We start from the raw sequence: 12,500 nt of genomic DNA, 5'->3' as shown, positions 1-12,500 counted from the left end.
TGCATTTTATGGTATTTTTTTTCATCATGCTTTATTTAGAGTGAGAGAGAGAGAGGGGGGGGGAAGGAGGGGAGGAGATAGAGAGAGAGAGAAAGAAAGAAGGAAAGAAAGAGGGGGGGGAGAAGGGAAGAGAGAAAGAGAAAGAGAAAGAGAAAGAGAGAGAGAGACAGACAGACAGGCAGACAGACAGACAGACAGACAGACACGCACACTTATAACTTTCGCCTCTGATATCATAACTGATATCATAATCTACAGAGAGCCTTGGGGGGTCTACACGTATTTGAACCGATAATGAGAGCCATATCATATCCCATTTTTTCCTCCACCCTCTCTTTTCTGTGTTAGTCTTTCTGTGTCTGTGTGTCTGTTTGTTTGTCTGATACACACTCTCTCTCTCTCTCCGGTCTTGTCTATCTGTCTGTCTCTTTCTTGCTCTCTCTTTCTTTCTTTCTTTCTTTCTTTCTTTCTTTCTCTCTCTCTCTCTCTCTCTCTCTCTCTCTCTCTCTCTCTCTCTCTCTCTCTCTCTCTCTCTCTCTCTCTCTCTCTCTCTCTCTCTCTCACTCTCTCTCACTCTCTCTCTCTCTTTCTCTTTCTCTCTTCCCCCCCCCCCTCTCTCTCTATCTATCTATCTCTCTTTCTCTCTTCCTCCCTCCCCCTCCTTCCTTCCTCCCTCACTCCCCGCCCACCTACTATATTCGTATTTTCGTCAGACATAAAAGCATCTTCCCTCATCCATGGTATTTATAGTCCTTTCATGGTACTTATAGTTCTTAAAGGTTTACGATCCTTTATCAAGATTTCATTTCCCTTCTTCATGGTATTTATAGTCCTTTCATAGTACTTATAGTCGTTGAAGGTTTACGTACTTAGAGTTCTTGAAGGTTTACGATCCCTTATCAAGATTTCATGTCAATAAAAGGTGTTTCGGATCTTCTAACTTGCTGCGAAGCAAAAAAGAGCGGTTGTGGTACTTATTGTGTGCCGGGGATGGGGGGGGGGGGAGGATATGAAATTATCGAGGTTGTAATAAAGATATTTGGCAAGTCCGAGAGAGAGGAGGAAGGGAGGGAGGGAGAGAGAGGAAGGGAGGGTGGGAGGAGGGAAATAGTGAAAGGAAGGGGGAGGGAGGAAGGGTGAGAGGAGGGAGATAGTGAAAGGAAGAGAGAGGAAGGGAGGGAGAGAGAGGAAGGGAGGGTGAGAGGAGGGAGATAGTGGAAGGAAGAGAGAAGGAGAGAGAAGGAGAGGAAGGGAAGGAGAGAGGGATGGACGGAGCGAGGGAGGGAGGTAGTGGAAGGAAGAGAGAAGGAAAGAGAGGGAGAGAGGAAGGGAGGGAATGAGGGAGATAAGGAGATAGAAAGATAGAAAGAAAGGAGGAGAGATGAGATTTCTAACCATTTGAAGCAGAAAAATCCGTTCCTTGAATTTCATCTTTTAAAGAAAATCATATACACATACACACATACATAAACACACACACACACACACACACACACACACACACACACACACACACACACACACACACACACACACACACACACACACACACACACACACACACACACACACACATATATACATGTCTATCTATCTATATGTCTATCTATCCATATATATATACCCCCTCTACCTCCCCCCCCCCTTCCAGGCTCCCCCCCGCATGGTCCTGCAGCCGGTGACCTCGGACGGGGCGGCGGCGGTTGAGGTCAAAGGCATCCTGGGTCACGTCCTTCGCCAGCTGCAGGAGGTCACCAATTTCACGTGAGTCGCTCTCCAGTTTGGTGTTTGGTTGCTTTGTTTGTGTTTGTTTGTGTTTGTTGGGTTGGTTGTTGATTTTTTTGTTTTTTGTTTGTTTGTTTTGTTTGTTTTTTGTTGATTTGTTTTTTGGTTGTTTGCTTTTTGTTTATTGTTTGTTTATTTGTTTGTCGATTTAGTTCTGTTTGTTTGTTGATCTATTAGTCAATTTGTCTTGTTTATGCGTTTTTTTGTATTGTTTATGCGTTTTTTGTTTTGATTATGTGTTTGTTTGTTGATTTATTATTCTGTTTGTTTTTGTTTATGTGGTTGTTTTGTTTTGTTTAATATATATATATATATATATATATATATATATATATATATATATATATATATATATATATATATAATTTTCGTATACATTTGTATACGTATTTTCGTGCTTATCTGTATGTGTATATTTATGTTTATGAGTATGTGTATGTGTATGTTAATTCGTATGTATATATGTGTATGTGTGCGTATATATGTGCAAGTGTATGTATATGTGTATGTGTTTGTATATGTGTGTATGTGTATGTGTATGTATGTGAATGTGTATGTATGTGTATGTTTATATATGTGTAAGTGTATGTATATGTGTATGTGTAGGTGTATGTATGTGTATGTATGTGTATGTGGAAGTATATGTATATGTATATGTATACTTGTATATCTATGTCTATGTGTATGTATATATGCATGTATACGTGTATGTGTATGTATATGCGTATGCGTATGTATATGTATATATGTATGTGTATGTGTATGTATATGTGTATTTGTATGCATATGTTTGTGTACGTATACACTTCCTCGTCCATTTTCTTCCTGGAAGAAAGACATTCAACTTAAACTTTATGATCAATTAATTATTTTGAGAAAAAATCTTGGGTCAATCGCAATTATGTTTCTTCTCCCTTAAAGCACTATATTTGTTTTTTGTTTTATGAGAAGTATACAGTCATCAGTCTGCCTCTGTAAATATGTGGCGGAAAATGAGTAACTTTTAATGGGTTAGAGAAATGAATTATTTCAAGAGAAGTACACGGTCATCAGTCAGCCTCAGTAAATATGTGGGAGAAAGTACGTTTTCATGGGTTGGAGAAATGAAATGAAATCAATAGATGGTGTTTGCGAAGTACATTTTAAAGGAGAGAAATATTTAATGTGGGAAGAAGTGCAAAATCTTGGTCACGCACGCACGCTCAAGCACATGCGCGCACACACACACTCTTTCTCTCTCTATCTATCTATCTCACTGTCTCTCTCTCTTTCTATCTCACTGTCCCTCTCTCTTTCTTTCTCTCTCACTCTCTCTGCCTCTCTCTCTCTCTCTCTCCCTCTCTCTCTCTCTCTCTCTCTCTCTCTCTCTCTCTCTCTCTCTCTCTCCCTCCCTCCCACACACCACCCCCTCCCCACCTATCCACCCCCTCCCCACCACTCTCCCACACAAAACCTCACCATCCCTACCCCTTCCCCCCTTCTTAACCACCCCTCCTCCTCCTCCTCCCCCTCTTCCAGATACACCTGCCACCCCACCCGCGACGGCCAGTGGGGGGGGAAGGTGAACGGCAGATGGACAGGCATGATCGGAGACATCGTGAACGGCAAAGCTGACATCGCCGTCGCCTCCCTTGACGTCACGTTCCAGCGGAGCACGGCGGTGGACTTCCTGCTGCCGGTTCTGCATACGGAGTGCGTTGAAGGGGGGGGGGGGGTGTTGCGGGGGTGAGGGTGAGGGGGAGGGGGTTTAAGGGGAAAAGGAAGGGAAGGGGAAGGGGGTTTAGGGGTAAGGGGGAAGAGGGAGGAGGTTTAAAGGTTGGGGGAGGGCGAAGGGGGATTAAGGGTTGGGGGAGGGGAAGAGGAAGGGGGGTTAGGGGTTGTGGGAGGGGGCTTAGGGGGGTTAGGGATAAGGGACTTGGGGGTAAGGGGAATGGGGTTTAGGGGTTAGGGGAAGGGGGCTTAGGGGTGAGGGGATTTAGGGGTTTAGAGCTTGGGAAAGGGGTTTAGGGGTAAGGGGAAAGGTTGATGGGATAGAGGGTAGGGATAGGAACTAGATTTTGGGGTAAGAGTCGGGAGGGGAGGGAGGCATTGGGGTAAATGGGCTAAGTTTCTTCCTCCCTTCCTCTTTCTCTCTCCCTCCCTCTTCCTTATCCTTCCTCTTTCTCTCTCCCTCCCTCTTCCTTATCCTTCCTCTTTCTCTCTCCCTCCTTACTTATCCTTCCTCACACTCATCTCCCACACACCCTTTCTCTCATCCTTCCCCCTCCCTTCCTCCTTCTCCCTCCTTCCCTCTTACTTATCCTTCTTCCTCCTTTCCTCTTTCTCTCCCCCTCCCTCTTTCTCTCTTCCTCCCTCTTACTAATCCTTCCTTCTTCTCTCTGTCTCCCTCTTCTCTTCCTCTTCCTCTCTCCCTCCTTCTTACTTATCCTCCCTCTTCCTCTCTCCCTCCCTCTTCCTTATCCTTCCTCTTTCTCTCTTTCTCCCTCTTCCCTTCCTCTTTCTCTCTCCCTCCTTCTTACTTATCCTCCCTCTTTTTCTCTCTCTCCCTCCCTCTTACTAATCCTTCCTCTTTTTCTCTGTCTCTCTCTTCCCTTCCTCTTCCTCTCTCCCTCCTTCTTACTTATCCTCCCACTTCCTCTCTCCCTCCCTCTTACTTATCCTTTTTCCTCCCTTCCTCTTTCTCTCTCCCTCCTTCCTCTTTCTCTTCCTCTCTCCCTCCCTCTTACTCATCCTCCCTCTTCCTCTCTCTTTCTCCCTCTTCCCTTCCTCTTCCTCTCCCCCTCCTTCTTACTCATCCTCCCTCTTCCTCTCTCCCTCCCTCCCTCCAGATACAAGATGGTCATGAAACGCCCCACCAACGACGACCGCGTCTGGTCAGCCTACACGGAGGAGTTCGAGGTCGAGGTGTGGCAGGTCCTCCTCGTCCTCACGCCCTTGCTCATCTTGGCCCTCTACTTCGCCTCCGTCCTGGTCCCGGTGGAGGAGAAGGTGACCCTCGGGGAAGCCTTCACTGCCGTCACAGGCGCTCTCTGCGGTCAGAGTACGTAGGTGACGAATCGTGGAGATCGAGTATAAGGTCTTTGTAAGTGCTTACATACACGCACGCACACACAAACACACACACATATATTCATATACACACACGCACACGCACACACATATATTCATATACGCACGCACACACACACACACACACACACACACACACACACACACACACACACACACACACACACACACACACACACACACACACACACTGCACACACACACATATACACACACACATTACACACACACACACACACATATACATAAACACGCACAAACACATCTGCATATACATATACATATGCAGAGGGCTCAGGTCTTTGATGGTGATCTAGTACAAAGTATTTATCAGTACTTATATAAACCTTGATCGAGTATGGGATACCCCTGTGTGGAAATTATGTCGAATAAATTGCAACAGGAACGAAGACGGGAAGAACAAGAAAACACACGAATATGTCGAGGGCCTTTTCGCTATTGCTTCGTCATAACATACCCTGACGAAGGAATAGCGAAAAGGTAAAAAGGTACATATCGATATTTGGTAATCATCTAACTCAGTAATTATAATGTACATGTACGTGTATGTATGTTTTTACTTTTTTTTTCTTTTTTCTTCTTTTCTTTTCTTGTTCCATTTTTCTTTCCTTTCATTTTCTTTTCCTTCTTTTCATTTAATTTCTTTTCTTTTCTCTTCTTTTGATTTCTTTTCTTCTCTCTTCTTTTATTTCTTTTCTTTTCCATCTTTTCTTCTCTCTTCTTTTCTTTTCTTTTCATTTCTCATCTTTCCCTTTCTTTTCCTTCTTTCCCTTTCCTTCTCTTTTCTTTTCTATCCCTTTCCTTCTCTTTTTTTTTCTTCTTTTCAATTTGGTATCGATTGCCAGATTCTTGGTAATGTTTATTTAGCATTTATAGTGACTTTGGTTGGTAATGACGACAGCACTGCGTCGGAATGATGTAAGGGACGCTAGCAAAATTGGGTCTAAAGAGGTTTGTGTGTATATTGTTGAGAAATGGATTTTTGATTGTAATGGATGGTTCTCCCTCTCTCTCTGTCTGTCTGTCTCTTTCTCTTTTTCTGTCTATCTCTGTCTGTCTGTCTCTTTCTCTCTTTCTCTCTCTCTCTCTTTTTCTCTTTCTCTTTCTCTTTCTTTTTCTCTTTCTCTTTCTCTTTTTCTTTCTCTTTATCTCTCTCTCTCTTTTTCTTTCTCTTTCTGTTTCTCTTTCTCTTTCTCTTTCTCTTTCTCTCTCTCTCTCTCTCTCTCTCTCTCTCTCTCTCTCTCTCTCTCTCTCTCTCTCTCTCTCTCTCTCTCTCTCTCTCTCTCTCTCTCTCTCTCTCTCTCTCTCTCTCCCATACATACACATACGCATACACGCACACACACACTCACACATTATTCCTCTCCCTTCCCCCTCATACACAATACCCCTCCCCCCTTACAAACACCCTTCCCCTCCCTCCCCAACCTCTCCTACCCCCTTCCCCACACCCAAATACCCCCATCCCGTTCCCACTCACTCACTAACAACACCAATAACAATTACAATAACCACACCAACAACAATAACACCAACACCAACAACAATACCAATACCAACAACGATAACAATAACAATAACAACAACAACTTTAACAACAACACCACCAACAACAACAACACCAACACCGACACCAACACCAACACCACCACCACCACCACCACCACCACCACCACCACCATCAACAACAACAACAACACCAACACCACCAACACCACCAAACCCGCCCCCCCCCCCACAACCCTCCCAGGCACAGAGATCGACCTGAAGATGCTCCCGAGCCGCCTGGCACTCCTCACCATCCTGCAACTGCAAGTCCTCCTGCAAGCCTACTACACGTGTGTCCTGGTGTCCTCCCTCGCTCTGGGTCCTCCGCTGCCCGACATCGAGTCCATCTCAGACGTCCAAAGACACCCAAGTCTCCAGCTCGGCTTTGTGAGGGGGTCGTCCATCACGGAGTATTTTAAGGTGATTGATAGGAGTTGTGGGAGTTGTAGTGGGAGGAGTGGGAGTTGTTGTAGTAGTCGTAGATGTAGTAGTAGTTGTTGTAGTAGTAGTAGTAGTAGTAGTAGTAGTAGTAGTAGTAGTAGTGGTGGTGGTGGTGGTGGTGGTAGTGATAGCAGTAGTAATGGTAGTTGTAGTAGTAGTAGCAGTCCATTTCAGACGTCCAAAGACACCCAAGTCTCCAGCTCGGCTTTGTGAAGGGGTCGGCCATCACGGAGTATTTTAAGGTGATTGATAGGAGTTGTGGTGGTAGGTGCTGTGGTTGTAGTAGTGGGAGGAGTTGTTGGAGTAGTTGTAGTAATAGTAGTAGTAGATGTAGTAGTAGCTGTAGTATTAGTAGTAGTCATAGCATTATTAGTGTTAGTAGTAGTAGTAGTAGTAGTAGTAGTAGCAGTAGGAATGATAGTAGTAATAGTAGTAGTTGTTGTTGTAGCTGTTGTAGTATTGGTAGTAGTAGTAGTGTTCGTAGCTGAAGTAGAAGTAGTAGTAGTACTTGTAGTAGTAGTAGCAGTAGACAAACAAACAGATGAATGAATAAATAAATAGAACAAACTAAATAAACAACGGATAATAGAATAACAAACATATAAAAAAAAAAAAAATTCCTTCTCCCTTCCCCCTCTCCCTCTCCCAACCCATACCGCAGAACTCGGCCAACCTCGAGTACCAGAGGGTGTGGCACTCCATCGTCGAGGAGGACCTCCCGGAGAGCCGCCAGGAAGCCATGGGCCGCGTCCTGGAGGAGTCCTACGTGTTCCTGGACGCCATATCCTACCTGAGGGACAACCACGGCCAGGACTGCCGGTTGGTGTTCATGTCCCAAGCGTATTTCCCGTCCCAGAGCGCCTTCGCCGTCAGGAAAGGGGCGCCCTTCGTGGCCCTGTTCAATAGCATGTGAGTTTTGAGGGGGGTGGTGGTGGAGGGGGGGGGTGTATATGTATGTGTGTGTATATATATCGTCCTCTCCCTCTGCTTCCTCTCTCGTCCCTCTTCTTCTTCTTCTGCTCCTTCTTGTTCTTTTTTCCTCCTCTTCCACCCCCACCTCCCTCATCTCTTTCCCTCATTTTTCCTTACTCATAACTCACCCTCCTTATCACAGTTAATAAAAACCTTTTTTAATCTCTATTAACCTCTATTTATATATATTACCTGTATTTTCCCTATCTGCCTTACCCTCCTTATCACAGATCGTTAAAGCCTCTTCTTAATCTCTATTAACCTGTATTTATATATATCATCTGTATTTTCGCTTATCTGCATTTCGCCTTTTTCTTTTACGTATATTTTGGACAGCATATTGAAGATGCGATCCACCGGCCTTTTGAAAAGATGGGAAGGACTTTTCGCGCCAAATTTACCCGACTGCAACCAGGCGGAGAGCGAGGCTATACATCTGGCAACCGTCGCCACGCCCTTCCTCATGCTGGGGATGGCCATGCTAATATCACTCTTATGCCTCCTGTCCGAAAGGGCGATTCATAAGAGGTGGTCCCATAAAATAGGGATGTACTAATATCGGTCTTGTGATGAGTGGGTGGAAGGGCGTTTCCAGGCGATCCGAAAGAAATCGAAGAAAATTGCCAATATCACTCTTATGTCACTTGTCTACAAGGCAGGAAAGAAGCGGGTAAGCGATCCATTCGAAGAGGACGGGAAATGGCCATGCTAATAACGCTCTAATGTTACCCGGCAATAAAGGTGAAATAGATGGTCTTCACGCTGCTTCGAGGAAAAAATATTAATTGGAGTTGTTTATCTTTGTATAAGCTTGATAATAATAATATTTACACGCCAACAGGTATGATAGGAGCACAGGTGTTCAGTTTTGTTTTGAATATCATACTGGTTATCTTTATTATGATTGTGAACATCATTATCAATATTGTTATTATTATGATCATATTATTATGATTATTATCATCACTATTATTATCATTATTATTGTATATCACTGTTATTATTATTATTATTATTATCACTATTATTATTATTATTATTATTATTATTATTATTATTGTTATTGATGATAATGAAAATGGTAAAACAATGTTAATAATAATTTATCATTATCATTACTATTATGATTATTGCTGTTATCATTGGCATCATTATTATCACTAATAATGATAATGATGACGATGATAATGATAGTAATAATGACAATGACAACAATAACAATGAAAATAACAGCATCAAAAATAATAGTAATAATAATAATAATAATGACGGTGGTAATGATAATAATAATAATAATAATGATATTGACAACAATAATAATAATAACGATAATAACAATGTTAATAACACTGATAACTGTGGTGATAATAATGGTAAGTGTTAATAATAATAATTATGATAATAATAATAATTATGATGATAATAATTACGGTAATAATAATGATGATGATAAATGCAATAATAATCACAATAATGATAGTGATAATGATATGATAATGATAACAATAATCTTGTTCATGATAATAATCATAATAACAGTAATAATAATAACAATAATGATACTGATAATAATAATAATCATAATTATAATAATAATAATGGTAATGATGATCGTAATGATAATGACTGTAATAATGATAGTTATTAATATATCTATAATTGATACTGCTAATAATAATTATATTAATAACAATAACAATAATAATAATGGTAAATGTGATCAATTGTAATGATAATGATCATGATAAAGATAATTGAAAAATACAAGTAGATATGAAGATAATGATGATATTGATAATAATAATAATAATGGAAAAATATTACAAATAATGATAATAATAATATTAATAATAATAATTATCAAAATAATCATCATATTAATAACAATAATGGCAATAATGATGATGATAATAAGCATAATAACAATATTAGTAATAAGAATAACCATGATCATCTCATCTATTTTTTGATAATGATCATGATACCAATAATTAATAATTCTGAACATCAGCATCGTTATCATCTTAATTACTATCATTATCATTATTGTTTTCATTGTTATCATCATTATTATTATTATTATTGCTGTTAATATTTTTTAAATTGTTTTATTATTGATGTCATAATCATCATCGTCATCATCCTCATAGCCATCATTATCATCATAACCATCATTATCATCATAACCATCATTATCATCATCATCATCATCATTATTTTGAGCGATTGACAAGTATCGATGTTGTATTCATTATACATATCTGTTGAATAAAAATAAAAGAGATTGTGTTATTTTTTTTTATTGTCATTGCACAGGAAACTGACATCCCATGCTAATATTATTATTATATAAGATTTTAAAATTTAGACACACACACAGAGGGAGAGAGGGAGAGAGGGAGAGAGGGAGAGAGGGGGAGAGGGAGAGGGAGAGGGAGGGAGAGGGAGAGGGAGAGGGAGAGGGAGAGGGAGAGGGAGAGGGGGAGGGGGAGGGGGAGAGAGAGAGAGAGAGAGAAAGAGAGAGAGAAAGAGAGAGAGAGAGAGAGAGAGAGAGAGATAGTAACTTAATACAGTATCCCTGAATAAGACATTTTATACAAAGGAGAGATTACTTTCTCATATCTTAAATATTACGCTTAATATCAAACAATACAATACCACTGATAAGGTGACATTGCAAATCGATTAATTATTGGAATAAATTAACAAATGTGATCTTATAGTGTAATATTTGTTTAAAATCGGTTCGTTCATCATCTTTTAAGTGGATCGTGTTATCCTGTGTATCTTGTTTTTAAAATGGATTCATGTATACTTTTACATCAGATTATTTTGATAACACTGTGTATGTAATTTTGGTAAGGATCATGCATATAAAATGTTTCCTGCCATCTATGGCGATGGCTCTTTGTTTATCATAAATAAATATCTTAAAACTAAATCATTATCACTATTTACAATCATTATCACTATTTAGTCTACTGTTCTTTGAGATCATTTGGCATAGTGGCGGAAGGCGAATTTCAAACTGGTCAAAATTGCGTATCAAAGAGTGACCGTCCATCACAGATAGAAAATATCGCCCTCAAAATAACATTAATATAAGCACCGTTCACTTTGGACTACTGGGAGATCACACTTTGCTGGGATTGAAAAAGAGCTTTCTAGGCCCAGCACAAAACTCGCGGGCAAAATATTCATCGGGCATGCTGGCAGTCGAGGCTCCTTCATGCAGGTACGTGTCAGCTTTGCTAATCAGGCGCTCCAGGTGATGGTCCTGAGCATGTTCTTCGACTGCCTTCCTCCAGGCGGACAGGCCTGCGGTTGGGTGAAGACCACTTTCGGACACTTCAGTTGTCAGGCGAACGATAAAGGTGTCCCTCAGGTCTTTCCCCGGGCTGTTGCTCGGACCTTCCCACTTTTCTGTCTCCGTCATGTGGAGGAAGAATAACTTGGGCTTTCCCTTCAGAGCTGGGCAAGACTCGTCCGTGAAGTGGGAAAAGACGTCCGACAGGTGAAGAAGCTCTCCGTCGGTGCAGTGGAAGGTGTCACAGTCTTTGCCAAGCCCTTGGATGTGAACGACTACAGAATCGAGGTCTGCATGTTCTTGTCTTTTTGAAAATTCTTCCAGACGGGTTTTGACTTCGGCGATGCTTGGATTACTACATATTTCCGTCTTGTAACCCAGACCACAGTAGAGATCGGACATCATCTTCGCAACGGACTGACGCCATGGACAGTTCGGCAGCTCTTCGCTCTCATATTTCTCAAAGGAGAGGACGAGGGCCAAGCCATGCGGTCTCGACCAGTTCCTGTAATCAGAATGGGTGTTCTTGGGCTGTTTCACCTGCCTCACGTTGACCTTCTTGGAGAAACAGCTTTTTGGAATCGTCAGCTCACGGGGTTTAGAAGGAGTGTCTGGTGACGACACAAATTTCGGGGGATTGAAGTAGTAATCGCGCTGGAATTTGTAGGTCCTTAACTCGTGATAATATTGCTCTTCGCCTCCATTACCGTCCTGTAGGTCGTCTAGCCTCCGCAGAATCATTTTAGTGAGGGCCATGAGTTCCTTGTCCTTTGCGTTCGTGATAAGGACTTGGTATAAGGCTTCTGTTAATAGTGAACCTTGCTTGCACTCTCCGTCCACTTCTACGCTTAGCAGAAAGATGTCGCGCTCAGCAGGAAGCACTGTGCCTTCTGTCGCGTCTAGGTCAGTGCCGCCGTCAGTACACAGTCCAGCTTGCTCTGCCACTTCGCTTCGGTAACAGAATTCAGCAGCTTGTCCCGTTCGAGCGGCCTCTACCTCTTCTGTCGTGATGCCACCCACAAAACACGTATTCGTGAAAAACAACTTCGGCTTTCCGGCTAAATTCGGGCAATTCAAATCATTAAAGGTCCTTATGAGTTCCAGGAAAGTTGTTACCTTGCCATCCCCAGACACTATACAGTCCTCGAAGCCTCTCCCGTAGATTATAACAACAGCTGAGTCGTATTGTGGCATTTCAGAAAAAGTGCTGAAGGCTTCCTCCATTTCCGGCTTCGTCAGGTTCTCACGGGGCGGCAGGACGTTGAATCCAAGCAGAGTGAAGATTTCCTGCAGTTTCTTCACGTCCTCTTGGCATCCTTCGAGGTTGTTGATGATGAGGACAAGGCCCTTCGGTGAG

General features: G+C 41.9%; 2 protein-coding genes across 2 annotated transcripts in view; one reads left to right on the top strand and one right to left on the bottom strand.

Annotated features, from left to right (window-relative positions):
- The window catches only part of LOC138860605 (uncharacterized), a 20,772-nt gene extending 11,947 nt beyond the window's left edge, over window positions 1-8,825 (top strand). Inside the window, exons 6-11 of the mRNA XM_070118466.1 lie at window positions 1,652-1,764; window positions 3,304-3,477; window positions 4,614-4,825; window positions 6,626-6,843; window positions 7,526-7,773; window positions 8,173-8,825. Of these exons, the coding sequence (XP_069974567.1) occupies window positions 1,652-1,764; window positions 3,304-3,477; window positions 4,614-4,825; window positions 6,626-6,843; window positions 7,526-7,773; window positions 8,173-8,392 (1,185 nt within the window). The 3' untranslated portion in view covers window positions 8,393-8,825. The remainder of the gene's footprint in view (window positions 1-1,651; window positions 1,765-3,303; window positions 3,478-4,613; window positions 4,826-6,625; window positions 6,844-7,525; window positions 7,774-8,172) is intronic.
- A 1,295-nt stretch (window positions 8,826-10,120) lies between these two features.
- Window positions 10,121-12,500, bottom strand: part of LOC113817496 (uncharacterized) — a 3,721-nt gene continuing 1,341 nt past the window's right edge. Inside the window, exon 2 of the mRNA XM_027369567.2 lies at window positions 10,121-12,500. This exon is cut by the window's right edge and continues 923 nt beyond it. Within this exon, the coding sequence (XP_027225368.2) occupies window positions 10,970-12,500 (1,531 nt within the window). The 3' untranslated portion in view covers window positions 10,121-10,969.

The sequence above is a fragment of the Penaeus vannamei genome, chromosome 42 (genome assembly GCF_042767895.1).
Source record: "Penaeus vannamei isolate JL-2024 chromosome 42, ASM4276789v1, whole genome shotgun sequence".
Taxonomy (NCBI): domain Eukaryota; kingdom Metazoa; phylum Arthropoda; class Malacostraca; order Decapoda; family Penaeidae; genus Penaeus; species Penaeus vannamei.
This window is presented reverse-complemented; position numbering and strand designations above follow the sequence as displayed.